Below are 24,636 nucleotides of genomic sequence, written 5' to 3'. Positions count from 1 at the left end.
GACCTACTGTATTTTAAACTATTTTAAGTAAATTCGTAATATAAAGATCAAAATATTGAAGGAAAAAAAAATCACTTAAATCAAGCAAAATTCATCAAACCAGATTTAACATGGAAACTCGCATGTAACATTTATTTATATTTTAAATATATTTATTTCACTCTCTACCAGTTGCTCTTTTTTTTAAACAAATGAGAAAAAAATGTGGGTCAAATTCTAAAATCAAACAAAATTGGTCAAATCAAATATTACACGGTAACTCACATTTGGTATTTTAAAATATATTTACCATATTGCTCTTTTAAAAGTAAATGTCAAATATAAAGTACTAAACACATATATTCAAAAACTTTTGGAAATGTTCTTGTAAATGTATTCTATTTAAAATTTTCAAGTGTGACATTCAGGGTTAACTCCACATCTCTACTTTACCACCTTCAGCCCAATTAGCCACCACGGGTGTGCCTTTTCCCGGAACCGGCTTTTTTCCGGCTTGTGATTGGCTAAAAATAATTTTACTGTTGCCACAACAGTCACTTTGACATGCACTTTTTTTCCCCTTTTTTTTTTAATACAAGGCAAAAGTTGTGTTTTGACGCGTTTCTCATCGTGTACGGATCACCTCCGCTCTGTACGGCAGGAAGATGGCCGACGCCAGGTTGCCGGTGATGCCGCTGACGATGTAAATGATGGAGATGCGCAGCCATCCCGCCAGCTTCTCCAAGTCCCTCAGGATGGTCATCTGGAATGCCACCGACACCATGCAGTGAAGGACCCTGGCACAGGACGAGGCCACGTGACTTACAGTACATTATACAATGTCATCTTGGCACGTGTCGGGGAAGATAATCCTATTAAGCGGACGTGATCCAGTGCCAGTAAAGCTTCTCGGGGGGCACTTTCTTTAATTAGCCAAGACAGCAGTTTTTCGCACTCACCAGCCACAATATTAGGTACACCTGTACACTAAAGCCATTTGATGGACTGGTTAAAAGAAAAAGAAAATATTCAAGTCACTAAATCAATTTTTTAAATTATTTTTTTTATGATAAACTGTATAGACTGGTGTCTACTAATGCTGTCAACATTATTTTGACATTTTAGTGCATGTTTGTTGAAAGCTTAAATTTGGAGTAAAAAAAAAACCCCGTGTGTTTGGCGCCATCTTAAGGTTGAACACTGGCATAAGCACAATTTAGCTGTTTGTCCTCTCATTACATGGGAAGTCAGTTACTACGTCACTTGGTAGTCGTTCTGTCACACTTAAACCAGGGGTGCACCGATCACAATTTTCTGGCCGATTCATGATCTTTTAAAAAGTCTGACATGCCGATCCCGATTTTTTTCAGATTATGATTTTTTCCGTAACAAGCAGCATGCATTTTCTGTTTCTGTTTTGTTTTTGTGGAAAACATTAAACGATAGCTGTGAAATAATACAAATGGGTTGGTTTTAACTGCACATGAAGTTGTTCTCCCAAATAAAAATGAAAAGCCAATTCGTCATCTCAGCAGAAGAGGACAGTGGTGACTGAAATTTTTTTGTGTGGAATTTTTCATTTTCGTTAGTTTTTATTTCGTTTTGAGTTTTGTTTTTTAAATTTAGTTAGTTTTAATTCGTTTTCAGGGTGGTTCTGTTAGTTTGTATTAGTTTTAGTTATTTAATGAATGCTTGGTTTTAGTTTAGTTTTAGTTAGTTTTTTTTGTGTATTACTTGTGCGCAATATTTTAAAAACACCATGGGAGCACCGTCATCTGAAGGTGCTTTTCTATTGGCTGCTGCTAGATGACGTCACTTTTATGCGACATACTTTCAAATGTCCTTATTCCGGTTAATATCAAAATAAATCATCTCCAAAGGCTCATGCATTAAATTGATTAGCAAAGACTAAAACGGAGGACATTTTTGCTATAATTATAGTTGGTTTTAGTTAGTTTTGTAAACATAAAATCTAGTTTCAATTATTATTATTTTTTTTTTTTAAAGTATTTTCGTTTTTTATTTTATTTCGAAATTGTTTTTTGAAATTTAGTTTTATTTTTTTGTTGGTTTTAGTTAACTAAAATAACCTTGGTGGTGACTCTTTCAGACCTCTGAGGAGGTTTTAAGGGATCTGCCAAACACCGATCCCCCAAAATTAAGGAAATGGGGGCCGATAAATCGGCTGGCCTATCTTAAACGCCTTCTTAGCGAGTTGTTGTTGTAGTAGTGTTTTGCAAACATCTATACCCATTTCCAGGTAAGTGATTTATTAGCATAGCATGTGGTTAGATTATTTATGATAGCTTTTTGTGGTATAGATGTGATTTAGATTGTAGGTTTCATTGCTGCTGTCAATCACAGCCAGACCACGCCCAACCCTCTCCCCATTTGCAACCCAACGGTCCCCCAGGCAACACCCCCCTTTGAACGTTGAGCTAAGTAAAAAAATTAACAGTACAGTTCAGATCAATCTAACATTTAAGTACGACACATTTGCATTTCAGCTCGTTTTTATTTACGTACACCAGATTTATGATTTTCAGTTGTAGAAATATGGACGTGGAAGCAACACTGACTGTGCAATACATTGAAATAGAAAGGACTAATGAAATTTTAAGGTGCATTGTGTAGTTTAAAAAGGTAATGTTAAAGATTTTTCTACATCATGCATGCTCCACCAATGATGAGTACGAAGAGCCTGACTGTTTTACTCTGACTGCACCTATTAGCTTTTATCTTCCCTTTATAGTAAGGGTGTGCAAACCCTCACAATCCACAGTATGAACGAGCCTGGCACAGATGCTGCAGTTACACTTTGGGCCAGAGGTGGCAGTCATGAGTAAAAAAGTGACAAACTGCACAAAGATCCTTTAAAATATTGTATAAAGCTCATCATGAAATTTTACCAGTTAATATATCAACCAAATTTATAAAAAGGGAAATTAAGTACAAACTAAGAGGAACAGAATTTTTTTCCAAACCTAAATATAGAACAAAACAAAAGAAAGATGTATTTAAATTCAAGGTGTCAGTCTGTGGAACAAAATGCATTGTAAAACAAAATCTATTTTTTTTATGTATTAAAGCACAATTACTGCAAAAATATATATAGCACAAGGACACACAGTTGAATTATTTTGTCGTATTACACTGAAAGCGTCTTGACCGCTCGCTGACATTCATTTTGTGTTATTTTTTGTGTGTGTTGATCAGTGGCAGACAAAACAAATTGTACTTCTTTTTGTCCCCTTTCATTTCTTTTGCTTTACTTTGAATTTGAATATTGCCTTATATTGTCTTTTTATATTTTTATTTGTTTTACAATTTGTATATCCCTTTGACATTTTAATTAAGTACAGTAGCTATTTAAGCAAAGTATTCCATTTTCCAATTTTTGAGTGTAGTGTGTTTACTTTTTGTGAATAGAACAACAACTACTACGAGATCGACTACTACTACTTTTTTTTTTTTTTTTTTCTTCTCCTTTTTTTTCTTTCTTTTAAGAGCTCAGTATTGTTCATTCGGAAATGTCATCATCATTGCTCCTTTTTTTTTTTTTTTTTTAAATATATATATATATATATATATATACACATATATACATACATATATACATATATACATACATACATACATACATTTTTTTTTTTTTGTGTGTGTGGGTGAGTATGTGTATGTGCGTGCGTGCGTGCATGCGTGCGTGCGTGCGTGCGTGCGTGCGTGCGTGCGTGCGTGCGTGCGTGCGTGCGTGTGTGTATTTGTTAGCTCACCAGAAAACCTATTAGAAAAAAAATCTCATACCGACTACTACTACTAATAGATAAAGCTACTTGTTGATGAATACTTGGGCCTATTATGCTACTCCCTCTATAATAATGGTGGTCAATGGAAAAAAGTTTAGGAACCACTGGGACATTTCAAGTCAAGTTTATAACTTGAATATGACTTACTATTACTTAATTAAAGGTTATTTAAATGTTATTGTCTGCGGCATTCAATTGGAGTACTGAAAAAAGTAACATGCTATATACAGTAATCATACTTTTACCACCATGGGAAGCGAAGTGTTCCAAAATTCAATGTCAAAACAATAGCGTGCGTACTGTATATGTTTTCTATTGACTCACCCTGCATGCAGAAAGAGCGAGAGCCAGAGTCTGTAAAACTGATCCGGGATCTCAGGGTTGAGGAAAGGCAGCAGTCCACATACGTCATCCATGCAATGCACCTGCAAAGCGAAAAAAATAAAGACTGAGATGAAGAATCCTGCCTATAAAAGAGAAGAACTGACGAGTAAGGAGTTTTACTTGGGAGCAGAGGGTGGCTTCCTCATGAAAGAAGCCATTCATGAAGTCACAATATTCCCGGGATGTGATTTCACACCTTGAACAAGAACATCTCAAGTCAGAGCTAAGACACGAGTAGCGAATTCACATTTTATTAAAACGAGAAAAAGATTCTTTACCTTCCTTTGGTTCCGATGCAGCAAGGTCGGCCCGTGATGGTGCAGTCAATGTGAGGCAAGTTGGTGTGGTTCCCTGTATTGTACCTGGTGCAAATCTGACAGCAGAAACGCACATTTCTTACATGCATTTCTTTTGTTATTTATTTAACCCTCGGTTCAACACTTATGGCACTCTTGATAAGAACACGAGAATAACAGGACGGTTCTGGACGTCATAAGAGTAGAGTGACGGAACACGTCTGTGCATGTTTGTGAGCAGAAAAACAAAAACTACATGACACACGCAGAAAGTGTGAGTAATGCAATGAAACGTGCAAGTAGCGCATCTCCCAGACACCCAAACAATGTGCCTGCGAACGAGGTAAATTAGAGCTCAACTGAAATGAACAAAAACAAAGGAATTGAACTTGCTGTTCCAATACTTATGGAGGAGCCGGCAACCCCTGACATTAGAGAACTGTGTGATGCTTAATAAAGCGATTTATCATTCAAAATCAATAGGATTCTTGCTCTGCTGTAGCTAGCCAGGCCATTAACTCATTTGTTCCCAATGTGTATAAATACGTTCTTTTTCAAATGTCCCAAAGACGTATTTATAAGTTTTTTTATGTAACGCTAGAGCATACAGAAGGCTTTGATGCAGCCTCTGAACTGCAAAGAACGGTTGATGAAATGGTAGTTATTACACAAACGGCTAACAGGTGGCAGCAGAACGTAGAAAATGAACCAGGACCATGTTGAAAAAAAACCTAAATTACTCAGAATTCAAAATAGATTTGTGAATAATGATGAAACTTAGCTATGTTCTAATACTAATTGCTGCAAAACGAAAACAGATAGAAATATACTTTTGTTCCTGATGAAAGACGATACTTTAATCTTTCTTTTGGTAGGTTTCATGTTTTTATAGCAATGAAGCACAATATTCTGTGGACTTTGCAAAATCAGTCAAAATCCAGTAAAACAGCCGGGCGTGAAGGGGATTGCTTTAGTGAAAATGGCTGCGAGTGAATGAGTTAAGTAAAAAAAAAAATCCACTCACTGGCCACTTGGTGATGTCGTCGGGCCACTCATGCGGCAGGACCGAGGCAGGCTCCAGACATATCCTGACGAGATACGCACCATTATCAGCCCGCGTGTGCTTAACAAAAGTAAACAAGTGTGCTTCGGGATCCGTACCTGGGGTCCTGATGGCAGACGGAGCCGTATTGTCTGTCTTTCCCATTTAGCTGATGTCTGCTGGAATGCTGCGGCCACTTCACCCACACAGCCAACGTGCTCTGGACGTATAATGGATGAGTCAGAATCACTCACGCTTACGCCGTTGATCTTATCAACGACACAGCAACAGACCGAGCACTGCTCTTCTGAGGTCTGGACGCAGCCGGAGCGATCGTTGCGCACGCAGCACGCCGAGTTGCGTTCGATGTTACGTTCTTCCCTGATGAACTCGTGCACTTGCTTGTCCTGCCGCATGCATGGAGAGTATTTGGCCCCCAGGTGGATCAGCGCCTCCTGTAAGGAACGATAATGATCATGTTACCACGCTACCTATTCACAAAACAGCCTTTATGTCCACGAGCTTAATGGTAGGGATAGACCGATAATCGGCCCGGCCGATAATCGGCGCCGATATCCAGCATTTCATGAATGTCGGCATCGGCCTCTTTTTTTGTTTTGATGGCCGATATATTAAAAACTGTTATTTTTGCTCCGACGGGCACTTTTCTCCTCCGTCTGCTCTGAGTGAGCGGCTGTTGACTCCCTGCAGCATTGGCCCGCCCACAGCACCATCTGATTGGTTGCTTGTGCAGTGCTAACAGTGCTAACAGACAATAAGCAGCAATTAGCGCCTATTAGCCCGCGAGCAGCGGCTATTTGGGAGTTATCCCGGGGTTAGCGCGTGGGTGAACGGTTAGCTCGCGAATTAGCAGCTATTTGGGAATTAGCGTGTGGGTGAATGGATAGCCCACGAGCTAACAGTTAGCCCGCAATTTAGCGACTATTTGGGTGTTGGTGTGCGGAAGCCACATTATAGTTGCATTATAGTGCAAAAGCTGATGGCAAACAAAAAAACCTTTAACATGTTGCAAATCACAAAAGCTGTTTAATAAACATGTCCTTGAAGGCATTTAAGCAGTCAAGTGCTGTCGTTTTGATAATTTTTTATTATTAAAAATTTTAACACCAACTTCCTGCAAATGTATATCGGCTTCAAATATCGGTTATCGGCCTCCCTGACTACCGATAATCGGTATCGGTATTGGCCCTGAAAAAAGCATATCGGTCAATCTCTACTTAATGGTAATGCTAATTAGCAACAATGTTGCAGTGCTATAAAGCTTTTGAGACATATACTGAACATAAACAGCAACAACTGGCTCGAAGCTGCTTAAGTTTCGCATATTCGGACTTACAGTACAAAGGTTGAAAAATAGAGTTAGCTCTGTACTTGCTACAGGGATGTTCAATGATGTAAAAGGTAAACAATATAAAAATGCAGCATTTAAATGTGTATTTCCTTGCTTTGTGTGTGCTTACCGAGCCCGGCCCGATCCAAAAGTTCTCCTGCTGTACATACTTGACATTTTCGTACACGCCTTTGTTTCTTAAAACCTGCCCACACGTAAACAAGACGAGACCGTCATGGTTTAACATTACAGTGCCGTCGCAAAAATATCCAAAGTGAAGCGTCCACGTACAGAATCAACCGTCTCGTGCTGGGAGAAGCCCACCGGCGCAATGCCATAGATGCACACCGCCAGGATGGTGATGAGCATGTGGACAAAGGTGATCCAGTATGTAAAAAAAGGCCTGCAAGCAGAAGAGGTAAAAAAAATAAAAATAAAGAATAATTAAAAATAAAATAAAAATCGCACACTCAAGAAACCAATAGACAAATGGAAGAGCTAACTAAACCAGACAAGAAGAAAAGCATGGTGCTAAATGTTTATCACAATACTCACATATATTCTTCATCCTCAAAAAAATAAATAAAATAAAATAAAATAAAAACTACACTACTGCAGCTTACTGAATCCCTGACAGTAATGGTGACTACTTGTTTGTACTTATTAGACTGCCCCCTGGTGGCCACAATGGGCACACCAGAAGGAGAAGCGCAATGAAGCATTAAATAATGTGCTCAAAATGATTAATCCTGAACTATTGTGGTGAAAAACAATGACATCATTGATTAATCGACTTCGACTTTTATCACATTATACAGTAGTCGACTACATTTTTTTTTAGTAAGCAGTAGGAAGGGACTGCACCTGTGGTCATCCATGTCATCGATCTGCCTCTTGACGTAGCTGTCGATGCGCTTGCGGTACGTGCGGTTGGTCAGCTTGCCCACCATGCCCAGCCCGTAAGGTCTCTTCTCGCGGGCGAAAAGCTTCTTGACGGGAACCACGATGCGCTGGCCGCGTCGCTGCCCGTTGACACTCACCACCTCCTGACGCAAGGGCACCTTGGGTGGGCCCGGTGCGCCCTCTTTGGCTTTACGCCACCCTCGCTCCAAAGGTCTGCCCGGGATCACACACAGAAGACAGAAATAATACCTTAATAGCATTTGAAAAGTGCTTACTTCAACATATTAAAGCCATTAGGCACTTTTACATAATTTTTAAAAAAAGGCACAGTGTGTAATAAGAGACCACTAGATGACGATATAGTAACGAATGCAGCCGAAGCTAATTCTTACTTTACGTGAGCAAACGAGCAACGGCGACTTAGCAGCCGGTTTGACGTTGAAAGACCGAGCGAGACGGATTTATCAGTCAGGTAGGTCTTTGTTATGGAATAAATTATCATAAAATCAATGTGTTTTCTTTTGATCACGAGATGGTCAAAATAAAATTTTAAATTGGCAAACACCCACACCAAACAGTTACTTTATTTACTAATTTCCATTCATATCTAAATCACAAAGTCTTAGCAAAATCCAAAAATTATTAAATAAATGAATGTATAATTTAATAAATAGATAGATAAATAAATAAATAAATAAATAGCATGCAACAATGCAACAAGCAAAGATTATTCATTCAGCTCGCAGTTTTTTTGCTTTGTTTTGTTTTTTGAAAGGCCAATAAATTCAAGAATTGTCAATGGAGTTATTTTAAATTCTTAAAACATTAAAACTCAATTTAAGATTCCTTGTACATTTGACCATCGGATTTTTGTGAAAGTCAGAACATTTTGACTGTGTGGCGCACACTGTTGACCTTTTGCTTGAGAATTGCTATAGTGTAGCGCCATCTACAGGCGGTGGACTCACAGCATCAGGTGACTCCTCTCCAGTGCCGTTTTATCCAGCGCGCTACCCGTCAGCTCCATCTCATCCTTGTCGCTATGTGCCGCATCTTTCACCGTCGGCTCTGATGGCGACTCGAACACCTCGTCTGTATACGTGGACAGCTCTTCGTGCATCAGAACATCCTAACAAAAGAAAATACTTATGGGAGTGCAAATACAGAGTGCATGTGGCGTGTGTCCTTTTGACTGACTTACTCGAGCAAAGAAGGACGTGTCCAGCTCATCGGGGAAGTCGATGTCTTCCTCCACAAAGCTGGCAGGGGTAAAGCTGCGTCTGTGGGTACGTCGCAGGGTGCTGTCCCGTATGGAGCGCCCCTGATACAAAGAATACACATGGATAAGCACTCTTTGGAAAATAAACCTAACCCAATTTGGCTTAAAGCACGTAATGAAGAAAAAGAGGACAATCAGAATAACTCTGTCAATATTAAAATAAAAACAATGACATTTAAATACTACTATATTAACTCATTTACTGCCATTGACGGCTATAGACGTAAAAAATTCATTTGAACTATTTCCATTCGTTTACCCTTTTCCCACTTTTGTTAACAAGAATATAAAAACCTAAAAAAAAATGTATTGTACATTTTGAACAGATATAAAATTTGTAATTAATCATGACTTAACTATTGAAGTCATGCGATTAATTACAATTAAAAATCAATCACAAATTTTATATCTGTTCTAAATGTACAATATTTTTTTCCCCTAGGTTTTCATACTCTTGTTAACAAAAGTGAAAAAAGGTTTAACTAATAGAAATAGTTCAAATGAATTTTTGACGTCTATAGCCGTCAATGGCAGTGAATGAGTTAAAATACCAATATTATAAATGATGACTATCTTAACAGCTCAAACTTTAAGCTTGCATCCCACAAATTGACTGCACTTGCAAACCCAATAAGCCATTTTGAGACAAGATTATAAGGTGTTCCTAATGAAGTGTCAAAACGCCGGCTCACCTTGACGAGCGCCGCCGCCGCCCTGAAGCTCATCTTCGCAACGGACTCCCTCTTGCGTCGGCGCGGTATCCGGTTGAGCCCTGAGCGCGAGCTGGTGAAGGAGCAGAGTGACGCCGCCCCGGGTGTAATTGGTGTCTGGGGCACGCTGTAGCCATCCACTTCCTCAACCATGCGAAAGGCCCGACCGCGAGCCAGCGGGTCGACAATCTAGGGCAAGAATCGGTATTAAATTTGGCCGGCAAGCATATTTTACACCAAACATTTAGTACAGTGGAACCTCTAAAAAGGTGTGTTCTACAACTTTTTACACCACTGAAAAAAAAAAATCTTCATGGACGCTCATGATGACATTAAAATACTGTACAGTAGTGTAGTCTACTGCAGATTATGCAATTTAAATATTAACATTAAGATGAACAAAAACAGAAGCAATTACCTTTTTGTTAGTGATGTGTGGTAAATATTATACAAAAGTGAACATTATATTATGAAGAATTACCAGGGTATCTTTGCGGGTAACTCACTGAGCAACAACTTATTCTTATTATTTCTTTACAGCACAGTTCATGTTCACCGTGGTTACCGCAAGCCCAAAATGGCTGCCACATCCCACAATGCAACTTTGTGGGAAAGCCACGTTTCATTGTTTGGATGTCCAAATAACACTATTGCAGTCATTTTGGGGGATATTTTTCCCAATATTTTTCAAAAATATTCAAAAACTATACAGTACATAGTTTTTTATTATGATTTTAACAGATACTATAAATGCTAACCACCGTCCAAGATGGTAGCATTAAGCTAGCAGGGCCTTTCTTGAGGCAGCTGTTTGGTTGTTTTAAATAGATATCATGTACTTCTTTGTTTCATGTTTAGTTTGACTTTGAACTTCAACTGAGAGTGGCATTAAATGACATGAAGCCTCTTTTTTGAACAATTGTTGACAATTCACCAAAGCACTGCTTATTGTGAAGTGAATGAGCCAATGATGTTTATGTGGCATGAGATGAAGCACAACTGGGCTGAGGATAGTTTCTGCAAATAGGTGAATTTGAATTTTACATTGTACTATTACATTTTTTTATGATGAGGCAGTTCAACGCTAGAACATCCATCCAAAATACATGTTTTCATGATTCAAATCAATGATTAGCACCTTGATTGTGTTGACCTGGAGGTGCCACTGCATTAAAGAGAGGCAGCGATGCTTTATTTTTACCTTCTGCATGCCATGCGACGAGGAGGGCACATACAGCGGCGGCGGCGTCTCGGTGCTGGCTAAAGAGATATTGTCCTGGCTGGGCAGGTCCATCTCGCGGATCACCTGCGGCTTGAGCTTGCCGTAGCGCAGGCTGCAGTGGCGGAGGCTCTTGCGCTGCCATTTCTGCGTAGCGTCGCCATCCTTGCTCACCCCGAACCAGTCGGCCGTGCCCCTGACGCCACAAGCAGCCAGCGTTCAGTTCACAGTCACAAATAATTATGGCACTCATGATAAGATAAGAACATGACGGTCATAGGAAGACAGTTCCTCAGATGTCATAACAGAAGTGTGAGGGAACACGTCTGGGCATGTTTGTACAAGAGTAGCATGTCACACAGACACAGCGACATAGACACAGACACACACAACACTCACACACCCACATTTGTACTTGCACATGAATGCATGTCAGGGGTGACCAAAATATTTTTTTAATGGAACCAACCGAGAATTTAAACTATTCTAACTAAAGTCCTGTAATATTTGTCACATTCATTTAGATTCATTAATTCATTCATTTTTTCCTTCAAAAATTGGCTCATTCAAATATTTCTAATAAAATGTTTTGTAATTGTTAAAATACTGTTAAAAAATATTTTTTTTTTTACATATACTGACCATTTCAATACAACATTTTTTTTTACTTTAATTCAAAATAATTAAAATGAGAACAAATTATTATGTTCTCACGAAATTTATAATTCGTATATATAATATAAAGTAGTCGAGACAAAAGTAGTCCGGCAAGTTGGCTGGGGTCACGAAAATAAAGAGTTTTTCTTCTAAAAACAATTTGTGTTCAAAAGAGTGATAAAAAAAGAAGAAGACTTTATTACCGCCAGGCTCTATTTTTCTGTTCGTATCACTGCGCGGCGTGCTTCATATCTAGCTGATAGAGGCGCATGCGTTCCACCGTAATTAGAACTCTGAAAACTCACGATAACATGTCTGACTACAACGACAATGTCTTTAGCACTGAGCCAAGCATGTATCTTTATGAACCAGAATATACTGATGCCGATATTCGTCAGACGGAATTAGAACGGGAAGAAAGAGAGAGCGAGAGCGAGGCGGGATAGAGAAGTGGTACAACTTGATCAGCTGTAGCCCTGAGAGAACGGGTGACTGTCACTGACAAATGCGGTGCACTTGTTTCAGGGAAATTGTTATTGGTACGGCCCGGGAAAACACGCGTACGCACCATTTTTACATATAGAACAATATATGTTCTATATTGTCTGCCAGCAGACGTGGTTGGTAATCTCACCTTTTTATTTGTCTTCACACAATCGGCTACTGTTGGCCGCAGCCAACGCCGAACACAAGAAACTTCACTCCTTACCAACAATGTATGGATGAGTCCCTTTCCACCGCGAGACGTGCGATGCGTTCACAAACACTCGGATACAAGACAGAATGTGCAACACAGGAACACACAACATACCTTAGTTATACAAGCTTATAAAGTTTATACAATTTCAACGTTATATAGTAATGGCTCTCACTCTCCCTTAGCTCTCTCGCGTCAGGTAAACACTTCCAAACAACTTGGTTTGTGCGCGTCTGTCAGCTGGATGCAGTGCGCCGCGCAATGATACAAACAGAAAAATAGAGTCTGACTTTTTTCTAATGTGCAGTTTTGTGATGTAAATTTATCACTCGTTTGAACACAAATTGTTTTTAGAAGAAAAACGCTTTATTTCTGTGACCCCAGCCAACTTGCCGGACTACTTTCGCCTCGACCAAAACCGGACCAGATCTCGGGTCACAGGACGCTGTCAGCGGGAAGTCAGTGCTGATTGCACATCACTTTAGGTGAGGATGCCATACAGATTCATGTCCAAAAACCCGAACTATCCCTTTAAAGCTGCACTTTGTAACAATTTGCCCCAAAATATCTTTACAATAGCCTTTTTATTGACTTGTTGGTCTCAGAATTCTCACTTTAAAGTCAGAATTCTGAGATTAAAGTGAGAATCCTGCCAACTTTTTTTTCTCTCTTCACTGGCCCTAATCCTCTTCCGTATCGGCCACAGGAGGCAGTAGCGATTCGAAATTAGCTTTAATTTGAACACATATCTATTGTGGCAGTGCGCAGTGAATGTTAAAAACAAACCAGCAAGGACATAATATAAGTGCCCATCCAGCACCACGTGCACTTTGACAAGTGGGGGCTTCCCTGCATACCTGAGCAGGGTTCTGGAGAGCGAGTGATGCTTCCTGGCACTGCGCCGGGCAGCTCGCTGGCCCTTTACGGGCACCGTGTTAATCCGTTCAAAGTGAACCCTCCTGCTGCTGTCGCCGGGCAGGAAGAAGGTGCAGAGGGAAGAAGAAGAAAAAGGAAACAGAGAAGAACAGGCAGTGAGAAGCAAGAGTGCAGCGATGGAGTCATCAAGCGGGGGCCAAGCAGATAGTTAAAGCGGGGTACCAACAATCGGGCCGGATTCAAGCAATTTTCCTTCCTTGTGAGACAAGTAAGCGAAGGCCAAATTCTTGGATGTTCGAAATAAATAGCTACAGATGACGTGATAAAAAAAAAAATGCACCAGAAGTGCGCATATGCGTAGTAGTAAAGACTCTCCATCCACTAGCAACACAAGCTAACTTTAGCGCCTCACTACATACAAAGATGAGTCACTTAAACACACTTCCTTGACACTAATTACTAACTATTACTTTTCCTATTAGCTAGAGGAATTTGGTGCCATCTTGCACAAAAACTAATAAAAAAACAACAATATGTAGTTTGCTTGAGCACCACCTAGTGGCTATATGTGCAAATGCCTGATCATAAACAATGTCTATTGTAGATCAAAACATTTGTTGATCACATGTTAGTACGCAGGTAAGGTCAAGAAAATTAAATCAAAACCAGCCGTTCAATTTGCATAAAAAGACAGAAACAAAGGAAAGGGTGAGAGGTTCTTCTCAAGCAAGTGTATAAATCAAATCAACCGCACTGGCCTCACCTCTTGATGGTCTGCGTGATGGATGACTGGCGCTGCAAGACCGGCCGCCGGCTGTCAAAGAAGTCGCGGGGAGGCGATTGCAGGTGAGACGTCTCCACCGGCATGCTGATGCTGCGTAGGAAGCCCTGCCTCTTTATCGGCTGCAACAGGTTGTAAAATTAAACGTCAAACTAGCCCACACACGTAGCTCCAGTTGCATTTATTTATGTTTTCTTTACAAATATATTGGCAAAAATTTCCACTTTTAACAACAAAAATGGCAATTTAAATAATAAATAAATAAATAAATAAAGACACCATAAACTTTCCGATTATATAGAAAATATGTTTTATATTTTATTTTATTATCAATTATACGGCCATATTTACATTCATGTAATATTTTTGGTAAAGCAATCAATTAATAAAAAATTTCAAAGCACACATTTAAAAAGAATACCTCAAAGAAAAGACCCGTCATTTTTGATAACAATAACCTATCAATTAATAATAAAATATATTTCACAACATATCCATTAATTAGATAATAATTAGAAATATATTGTAAGAGCCATATTCAATTTATGATGATTTATTCAATCATAGTTATTAGTTATTTACAAGTATATTTGAATACATTTATGGAAACTTTAAAGCAAATATGAAAACAAAGTAAAATGAAATATCTCTTTGATTTTCCTTCAACATTTGCTGCACTCTTTGAAGTGAATTCTACTCCTATTGATTCTAATTATTAGTTTTATTACCATCATTAATATTATAAATATTACCATCATCTTTATGACCATTAGAGGTCAACGAGATAAAAATATGTTAAATGTGATTACCAGTGGTAAGGCTATTTTAACGCATTTGAAATTGTGATTACTCCTATTAAGGGTACTATAAATTACCTGAACAAAAGTGGGCGGCTCGTCCAGTGACATCTGAGTGGTGGGAATGTCTAATCGCAGCCATGGAGGCTTCTTCCTCTGCAGACTGCTAGTACTCTCCCGCCGCGCTTCTGCCATGTTGTGTGTCTGCACCACAGGCCTGCCAGCTACACACACACACACATTCAAAGGAGGGAGAGGAGAACAACATTATGTAATGTGTCACTGCAAGCATCAAAACTCAAGGAGGACCAAGGATATGACTCGCAGTACAGATTGACTCCACTAGAAGGTGCCGTTGACTCTACAAACGATTTTAGCAGTACAGGAACCAGATGGAACTTTTTCCGGAACATTGCGTGTCAGTACCTAAATTTAGTCCCTGGGAATTTTCTTGGGGACCCAAATGTGGCCAGAAGTATGCAGATTGCAATTGCATTCCACCCCCGGGAAGTGGAAATAGAAGAAGAACAGCGCTGTGCCCACATTTTAAAACATCATCCACTTCTACTTTAAACTAAAAGTTGGACCTTCTTCCAGGGCCTAACAAGTGTGAGTGCAAAACTGGGCCTGTTGACAACAGGAGGTGCGCAATAAAAGCTCATCGCCTCACAGGCAGGCCTTTTTTACTGCACGTTTAACTTCCCGTCTTCTACTTGTAAATGCCGACAACAAAAATAGCGTTCTTCATCAATCTAAATGTATTTAGAGCGGATAAAGATATATCAGAAAAATATCATGCCCCCCCCCCCTTTTTTTTTCTTCCAAAAACAACATGTACATGTTATGTAAGAAAAGAAAACCCTTCTGAGTTATTACTGTTTGAGATGGAAATATAATATAACTCCACACAATCAAACCCAGGACCTCTAGAATGTGAGGAAAATGTGCTAACTACTATTCCACCGTGCTGCCAGTATTCAAATTGTTGTTCTAGTTTTACTGACATATTGTGTGGTCACATCTTAAGTATACTGCATAACACATTGAAGACAGTCCTCATCAAGTCGAGAAAAATAAACAACAATGACATTATGAAAAACCTGACCCCCCAAAATTGATGGAAAGATGACAAGAAAGCTGGTCAGCGGGGCTGCCAAGAGGCTGACAGCAACATTATTGGAACTTCGGAAATTTTTGTCAAGTACTATACTAGCCATTTAGTACCTGACATCAATTTCTCATCTTATATATAAGTCTGGCTGTGGGTAAAGTAGCTAGGTGGAAGCCTTACAAAGGAAAAAAAAACACTTTAAACCTCGTGGGAAAATATGTTATACTGTAATACATTCCATTTTCTATAATGCTTGAAGCACTATAGAAAATGGATATACTGTAATTATCCTTCCAGATGATGTCATCACAGTCACGTCCTCACTTGCCCCTGCTGTGTTCCTTGCTGTGGACCACATCTGCCTTTCCGCTGCAGACTTGACTGCAAGTTTCTGAGCTTCTGCTTTCGACCGAGTGACAATTGAGTGGACGTCACACAGTGGTAGCCGTGAAAAAAAAACACGAGCAAAAATTACTTTGCATAGGTTCAGGCCACATCATTAGATACACTTGCACCATATAATACCAAAGAATAATGCTTAATTTTGATTGACGTCATTTAACAATACTAATTGGTTTCATTACATTACAGTACAGTTGTACGCCACTTCAAACCGCAACCGTAATAATAAACCTATTGTTAAATTAGCCAAGGCAGAAAAAATGATGTAGTGGTACATTCCTCCCTTCTACATTAGTGGCTAAGATTACATTAGCAGCTGCAGTTGATGTGCAATATAAACTAGTCACCAACTGCCAGACCAATGAACAAAGGCTAGGAAGGAAGGTCTTGATCTTGGGTAAAGCAAGGTACCCACACACCCACACACCCACACCCCCACACACACACACACACACCCCCACACACACGCACACACACACACACACACACACACACACACACACACACACACACACACACACACACACACACACACACACACACACACACACACACACACACACACACACACACACAGACTTTTAACATAATAGCCGTTAAATCATGAAAGAAGACTCAACACATGATGAGGAGATAAAAAAAACAAAAAAAAACATAAGCCACCATGCATATGGGCTCTGCGTGTATCCCACCACACGCATAAGCATATCTCTCCACCCACAATCATGAATCAGGTTTCACCTTTTTCCCAGATAGGGAGCAAAAAAAAACACTTAACATAACCTACATCACAGGATAATCACTCAGGATAATGTTTTACAGACATCCAATGATCTAAAATACAGTGTTTCCTCATAGCACTATTAGACAGGGGCGAGTTAGCGTTTTCAAGGCAAACCTCCATTTTCATAAATAACGGTTTTGGTGCAAGCGGGCAGTGAGTGTACCAGTTTGGTAGAGGTCGAATCGAATGCGCTACCCATCACTTTTTGAACAATTGAAGCTAAAATTAAGACTCGCTTCCAAGGCGTGAAACCGTTCATGGAAGTTGGAACCCGCCAAGGAGTGTGTAACAACTCACCTGCCGAATCAACTTGCCCTGAAAATGGATGGCGCTGGAGCGTCGGGCCCACACCCGGCCGTCGCCGGCAATGAGTAGGCGAGGGCTACGCCGCGACGAGTAGGAAGGCCGCCGCGGTGCGCACGGGAGTTGGCACTTTGAAAACATTTTGAAGATTGGCTAACTTTGAACATTTCTGAGAACCAGCTGGGGAGGGGGCAAAAGTGGTCGGGGAGGCCGCCCCATAGCGGCCCTATGTCGGATATGACAGGTGAGAGCACCCCCTGCAATAGCGGGCGACCAGGGGTTGGAATCCCCCATTGAAATGAATGGCGGGCTAATATATATAGGCTGACTATATCACATCAGTTGTGGGTGGGTTTGGAATGTATAAACGGTAAAAGGTTCACTGCACCTGGCTTAAGCAGTTCTTGTGTAATCCTTCAATTTGCAAGCAATTTAATGTTCCCAAACAGCATTATTATCTTTGGAAAGGCTTATTCTTTCACTGTATTTATCAAGTTGTGAATAGCCTCATCACTGGTGGTGTCATCTCAACAAGAGCGCTCTCTCGCATCACAGTCACACTGCTGTGGCACAGCCTGCCTGCTGCAGTCTTGGACGAAATTATTGGAATTTTTCCAGAAAATACACCATTTTTCCCAGAAATGGTTGCAATTACAAATGTTTTTGGTATCAATGTGTTTCTGTCTTTGATATGCATTGGAAAAACACAAAAAAAAGATGATGAAATAATCCAAAATTGACACAATTTTACACAGACTGCAAAAACTGGGCTGAACAAAATTGTTGGCAGCCTCAACTCAAAATTTGGTTGCACACCCTTTGGAAGAAATATCTGAAAGCAATCACTTTCTATAACCATCAACAAGTTTCTTGCACCTCTCCGATGGAATTTTGGACCACTCTTCTCTTGGAACTGCTCCAGGTCTCTCACATTTGAAGGTTATCTTGCAACAACAATTTTGAGATCTCTCCAAAGGTGTTCAATGGGATTTAGAATCTGACTCGTCGAAGGCCACTTCAGAATTCTCCAGCGCGGTGCTATTTGAGGTATGCTTTGGGTCATTGTCCTGCTCGAACGCCCAAAACAAGCAGATTTCATGACTCCTTGCACATTGTCAAGGCACCCAGTGCCAGAGGCAGCAAAACAACCCCAAAACATCACTGAACCATCACCATGTTTGACTGTCGGCACTGTGACCCAGAGTCTGCAAAACAGCTTGAAATTGTGTGGAAGCTGACCGAGGTTGTTATCCACCATTGGAACTAAACTGCAATGCATCCTTTCGTCAATTTTTCTTTTCTGTAGGGAGATTAGTCACAGTTTCCATGGGTTATGAACTGCTTGATTAGAGTACGCACAGTCGACAAAGGAACTTCAACATCTCTGGAGATGGTCTTGTATCATTGAGATTGTTTATATTTTTCAACAATTTTGATTCTGAAGTCCTCAGACACTTGATTTACCCATAGTTCTAAAAGGGTGCCAATAATTTCATCCAGCCCATTTTTTGCAGTCTGTGTAAAAAAAAAAAAAAAATCTTCAGCTTTTTTGTCTTTTTCCAATGCACATCAAGGAATTAACGCATAGATACCAAAAACATTTGTAATTGCAACAATTTCGGGGAGAAATGGTGTATTTTGTGGAAAGGTTTTTAATTCTATTTCATCATTTGCGCAAACGGCAGAGCTCGCTGATTGCACAGATCAGATAAGAGCACAGACACAACTCAACGTTTTCCCTCCCTGATAAACAAGTTTGGTTGCTCAGGATTTGCCGCCTAAATGATCGATGTTGCCTCCTGGCAAAATGGGTGGCTTTTTCTTTTGTCATCGTCGTTTTTTTGTTCCGCACACACGCTTCTGCTATTGCTTTAGGCTTCTTCCCTTAAACTCACCTACTCCCGCAATCTGCCTCCAGTATTTCACTGTGCCAGAAATATTTAAAACCTAAACAACAACAATAAGAAGAGTACTGGTAAAAGAGAACTACACCCAACTTCCCAACAACATCACTCAGGATGTGTTTAAGCAAATCTGCAGCACTGCAAGGGGAAAACATACACCAATTTGACAAAAATATTGACATGTGTGAACTAAGCAATTAGGAATTCTACATTTATACATTTGAGGTGGTGCCAATGAGAATAAAAATAAAGATCAGTCTTTCATATGCCTTGGTCTTAACTCATTCAGTGCCATTGACGCCTATAAACGTCAAAAAATCATTTGAACTATTTCTATTAATTGAAAATCCCCCCCCCACACACACACTTTTGTTAACGAGAGTATGAAAACCTAGACATTTTGTTTTTAATAATCTTTTTTTATTTTTAAGAAAAGATTATTAAAAATTAGGGGCGTCAGGCGATATATTTTTTTAAATTGTAATTAATCTAATGACTTTAATAGTTAACTCACGATTAATCACAAATTGTATATCTGTTCTAAATGTCCAATAATTAATTTTTTAGGTTTTCATACTCTTGTTAACAAAAGTGGGGAAAAAAATGTTAAACTAATAGAAATAGTTCAAATGAATTTTTGACGTCTATAGCCGTCAATGGCAGTGAATGAGTTAAGGTCGCTGTTCAGTACACTATTGCTATCTCGTTTGATGAGAGTTTGCGTACTCCCGCATGTCTCCTCAACATGTCTACTCAACTGGCACTAGCCTGCAAATCTCTAGCCTCGTTTCTCATCTCTTTATGGCACAAATTGAAATTGCGAGGCCTCAAGGCTGCCGTTCCCTCCAGTGGCAGCGATGTCCTTGCTGTGGAGGGAAGTCGTAGATGAACGCGCGTTTGGCACCTACTCAAGCTGGAGGATTAGCCTCTTTCATCAGCGAGGGCACACTATCTGCTCACGGCCACATTCACACATGAGAAAACTCTTAAAAAGCGCCTTGCCGTTTTTCAAAGCAATTTTTTTTCTCTCACCCAATTACCCCGCTTGAGTCGTAATCTCACTTTCAAGGCGATGTGCGTTTTATCGCACTGATAGGCGGCGTGTCTGCGTTCCATGTCACATTCTTTACAGCGCTATGATTTCATCAAGTTGAGATTTGTTTTGACTTCACGTGGACACACTTTCAACCATCTTCGTGAGGCCCCCCCTCCCAAAAACACACACTTCCTGCTCAATTAGGACTTTGGAGGCAGCCTAGCTTTAAAATGTAGCATCCATTAGGCAGGAGGAAAACGCAGACAAAACACACAGCTGACATCTCGCCAGGTGCACGCATGTCCGACGGGCCCCGATGACGAAGCCTGACAGGCAGAACAAATTGCCTGGATGTGAGCTATTGTTGTTATTGTGCGCACACAGTCCATAGCATCATTTCAAAGAAATGGTGCTCCAGTCAGGCGCATAAAAGCACTCTTGTGTGTCACAGGTGGAGCTCCTAAAACAACCTTGGGCTCGACAAAGCGCAAAACTTGAATTATTCGCCTCAAGCAAAAAGTTGTCACTAAATAAAAAAAAGAAATGAGCGAGTACTTTTGCTGCATTCAATAAAGAATGAAAATTTGGTAAATACATTTCACTCACAAGCACTGTAGAAAATGGATCGATAGATGTTCAATGAATGGCAGTGGTTTACCTATTTTTAGACTTAACACAGTCGGACATCTTTTCTGGTGAGAATTGTTTAAAATGGTCTAAAACAATCTGATCAGCACCAGCTCATTAGCTAAGAAGAGGCAGAGTGTGAGATGTGGAAACATTTTTCTTACAGAGCTGACAGTCAGGTCAAGCTGAAAGAGATCACAAACGAAATTAAGTCTGAAAATCAAAGACCACAGGAGGGAACAACATGGCAAATATTTCCCAATATAGAGCCTTCTTAACGCTTTGCCAAGGTATTACACAAACTCACTATTGGCCAATACACCCGTTTTTCTTGGAATGTATATATTGAATGTTTATCAGCGTTTTTTGAAGAATTTGGGAGGTTTGAAAAGAGATTTTGTTGTCCCCCCCCCCCCCCCCCCATGCATTTCATTGGGCATCAATTAGGCTATCATTACCGTTTACAAAGAGGTCAATATTCCGATCTCCCAGAAAAAATGGCTTTTTCAGTAAAAAAAATTTAAGGGTAATTTATACCATGGAAAGCGAAAATGTCCAATTTAAGATTTGATTGGATCGACGGTTGCTGAGATCACAATTTTGTTCACTTTTTAACAAAAATGTCCGTGGCCACCAAATTTCAAATAGCTTTGGCCTATATTTTGACCGTGAAATTCACAAAAAGGGACACAACTTCAAGGACACAAATACAAAAATACAAAAAATTTAGCCCTAGGTGTCAAATATAACAACAACAGGGTTACAAAAAGTTTAAGTGTTAATATATTTTAAATTAAAAAATTAATAAACATATTTTAAATCACCAATTTTAGGGGGGGGGGGGCATTAAATGAATGCAATTAATAACAGGACTATTGATAATGTAAATGCTGTGCTTAAAGAACGAAGCAGGTCATGTGTGGCCTCCAGGCCATACTTTTCCCATCGATTCTACAAAAATTAGTTCCACATTGCTAATTACTCTACTAGTGTGCGAGGTAATCATATGTCACAATTCCAGGGCTGAAAATGTAAAAAGTACTCTATGAATATAAGATTCAAAAGCAGCTGTCTTGTAAACATTGTAGCTCTATATCAAACAAAGGTGCACCATGCTGTGCTATCTTTGTGCAAAATTCAGTCAGGTTTGGGATGGTCCGTTAAATTTTTTCCCGATGGCCATGGTTGGTCATGGTGCATGCCATACCCACATTCCACAAGCTCTCAAGTTTAAAGAAAAAGGGAGCAGAAGAAGAAGAAGAAGAAGAAAAAATAGAAGGAAAATGCGGGAGCAGAAGAAGGAAAATTATTTTTGTTTTTTGTTTTGAGAGTTTTCTTGTTTCTTGTTTGACAGCACCGTTTATGTGCTCAGTTTGAATTGGATGTTGAAGTGTGAATTGATAAAGAAAGCAAAAAAATAATTTAAAAAAAGGAAAATGCGGGAGCAGAAGAAGAAAAATGCTGGAGCAGCAGAAGAAGAAAAATGCGGGAGCAGAAGAAGAAGAAGGAAAATGCGGGAGCAGAAGAAGAAGAAGGAAAATGCGGGAGCAGAAGAAGAAGAAGAAGAAAAAGGAGGAGGAGGAGGAAAATGCGGGAGCAGAAACCACAAGAAGTGTAAGCTGTACGGACAGAAGCTGTCTGGTTTCCGGGCACTGTGTATTCCAGCTGTGGTCGCACTGGTGGGGGGTGGAATTGACGGAACTGAGCTATAGGTTTTGCAGAGGCGGCGTCTGTGGACATTCGGAAGCAGGAAGTGGTTCCTCTGATGTACAACCTCATTAATGTGAAGAGTGAGAAGTCCGGATCGCTCACACTGGCGAGAGCTGCAACGCTGCTTGGACTCAGGCTTCTGCCTCTCTGCATGTTCTGTCATACACTACACTTGCTTTTCTTGTGCACCATTTTAGCTTAATATCTTACTACAACTTGGAAATAATAAAAATAACATGTCTGCCTTTAAACAGGAATAGAAAGCCCACTGCATTGGAGATAGACATTTACTACAACTGCAGCTACAAGCTATTGTTTTGTCTTTCTTCATGTTAAACTTGGGGCTTGATACTGGGAACAATACAAGGAAATGACACAATTCAGACTTTGGTTTTCCCCCTCACCCACCTAGAAGTGGGTCCTATATTAAGTACCTTGTTATTTAGGGGAGGGGAATTTTTCTTTTTTTTAGGATGCTTCACTCACAAGGTGGACAATTGCCAAACGACTTGAGAAGCCACTTTCCTCCCCAAATGATCTCACAATGATGATTAAATAAAAACCCTGGCACAGTTTGTTTCTTGAAACACGTTACGCCCCCTCACAAAGTTCATGGGAAAGCACTACATGTTTCTTATGTACAATTGTCCAGAATCGTGCTCGCAAGTGAACCAGGAAGTCGCGCACACAGATAAAACTCAAGCCACTGTCACATAATCAGGACTTCCTCCTTGTACTCTCCTGCTCAGAGATTAGACAGTTGGCTAGCCAGGTTATCCAGATAGCTAGAAAGATTTAGCTACATAGCTAGATAGCTTGATAGCTACAAGATAGATAAAGAACTAGATAGATAGCTACAAAGCTAGCTTGCTAGATCATAGTTTTATAGCTCAATAGATGGATGGGTTTGTTTTCTTCGTAACTAATTGGCGGAGCACAATTTTTGCATTTTAATAAAACAAATGATTTCATGAAAGTAGTACAACGCTGCGACGGTCATTTTTTCCCCCCACCGCCGTGGGCCAAGACGAGCTGCCGAGTTCCAGTGGAGCTGCTGTCATCGGGAAGGGTCGTGGTGATATGTGACAGGCTGTCATGGCCATCCAGCCATTTACAACATTAAAACACACACGCAGCAGAAATATCCTACGCAGCTGACCCTGAGATCAAATGTCACGGCGAGCAGAGGGGCTAGACGGCGGGCATGGAGGCTGGGGGTGGGGACTATGGCCCAGCCAAGACGTCTGCCACGTACGGCGCGCTTTATTTTAACAGTTTTTCCACAGATTAGCGCTTGGTTAGACAGAATGCCCTTTAACCCTCATGACTAAGGATGGAGTACTAACTCTTCCCAGACCGCCTCAAGCTCATAACAGTGTTTACCAAATGACAGCGTGGTGCGGCAGAGATATGAATAGCTCCTAAAAGTATAAATGGCATCCTCAAAGCGGGCCTTCGGCATGCGGTGTATTTATAGACGGGAATTTCAAATGTGCTGCTTGGTGAGACGCAAAAAAAGGCTTGCAAGAAAAACAAGCAACATGCCCATTGTGCCGCTTTATTTCGCTCTTAAACCTGATTGTGTGTGACATTTTGGCTGCCGCACCACTCCCAATATCAAGATAGCAGCTGAGAAAAGGCAGGAAATTTTGTATTACAGTATTTTGGTCCAAGGCAGAGTCAATATCCTGCACAGGAAATCAAATATGAAACCGAGCTTGGTAAAACATTATTTTATGCAAAGCTGACTCAATGCTTTGAAATATTTAAACCCCACAGGTAAATTATTTACCCACTGCGACTGGCACACAGTTTTATAATCTCACTTTTGTTTCCAGTGCAGATAATTGACTACAATCGTGTGCATAAAGGCCGCTGTCACGAGCTTTGTTGTTTTAATGACCTTTTCCACACGGCAGTTACTTTGACACCGTGAACAACATTGGATAGATAGATAGATAGTAGGACACGGATGGATTCCT

At 40.1% G+C, this 24,636-nt stretch overlaps 1 protein-coding gene across 3 annotated transcripts in view; it reads right to left on the bottom strand.

Moving 5' to 3' along the window:
- Positions 1-24,636, bottom strand: part of rhbdf1a (rhomboid 5 homolog 1a (Drosophila)) — a 44,020-nt gene that overhangs the window by 3,692 nt on the left and 15,692 nt on the right. The window contains exons 2-18 of one of the 3 annotated variants that reach the window (XM_086087724.1): positions 14,856-15,001; positions 13,963-14,102; positions 13,181-13,288; positions 10,952-11,165; positions 9,733-9,939; positions 8,963-9,082; positions 8,730-8,890; positions 7,723-7,974; positions 7,150-7,261; positions 6,989-7,063; positions 5,801-5,962; positions 5,627-5,727; positions 5,490-5,553; positions 4,448-4,542; positions 4,290-4,365; positions 4,110-4,210; positions 623-776 (exon numbers count right to left, since the gene is read on the bottom strand). In XM_086087724.1, coding sequence (XP_085943850.1) covers positions 623-776; positions 4,110-4,210; positions 4,290-4,365; positions 4,448-4,542; positions 5,490-5,553; positions 5,627-5,727; positions 5,801-5,962; positions 6,989-7,063; positions 7,150-7,261; positions 7,723-7,974; positions 8,730-8,890; positions 8,963-9,082; positions 9,733-9,939; positions 10,952-11,165; positions 13,181-13,288; positions 13,963-14,102; positions 14,856-14,972 — 2,259 coding nt within the window. In that variant the 5' untranslated portion in view covers positions 14,973-15,001. The remainder of the gene's footprint in view (positions 1-622; positions 777-4,109; positions 4,211-4,289; positions 4,366-4,447; positions 4,543-5,489; positions 5,554-5,626; positions 5,728-5,800; positions 5,963-6,988; positions 7,064-7,149; positions 7,262-7,722; positions 7,975-8,729; positions 8,891-8,962; positions 9,083-9,732; positions 9,940-10,951; positions 11,166-13,180; positions 13,289-13,962; positions 14,103-14,855; positions 15,002-24,636) is intronic. The other 2 variants (XM_086087733.1, XM_086087741.1) reach the window with 2 other exon arrangements.

The sequence above is a fragment of the Leptonotus elevatus genome, chromosome 1 (assembly GCF_054856555.1).
Source record: "Leptonotus elevatus isolate MCC_2025b chromosome 1, RoL_Lele_1.0, whole genome shotgun sequence".
Taxonomy (NCBI): domain Eukaryota; kingdom Metazoa; phylum Chordata; class Actinopteri; order Syngnathiformes; family Syngnathidae; genus Leptonotus; species Leptonotus elevatus.
The sequence above is the reverse complement of the archived record's forward strand: the minus strand, read 5'-3'. Positions and strand labels throughout refer to the sequence as shown.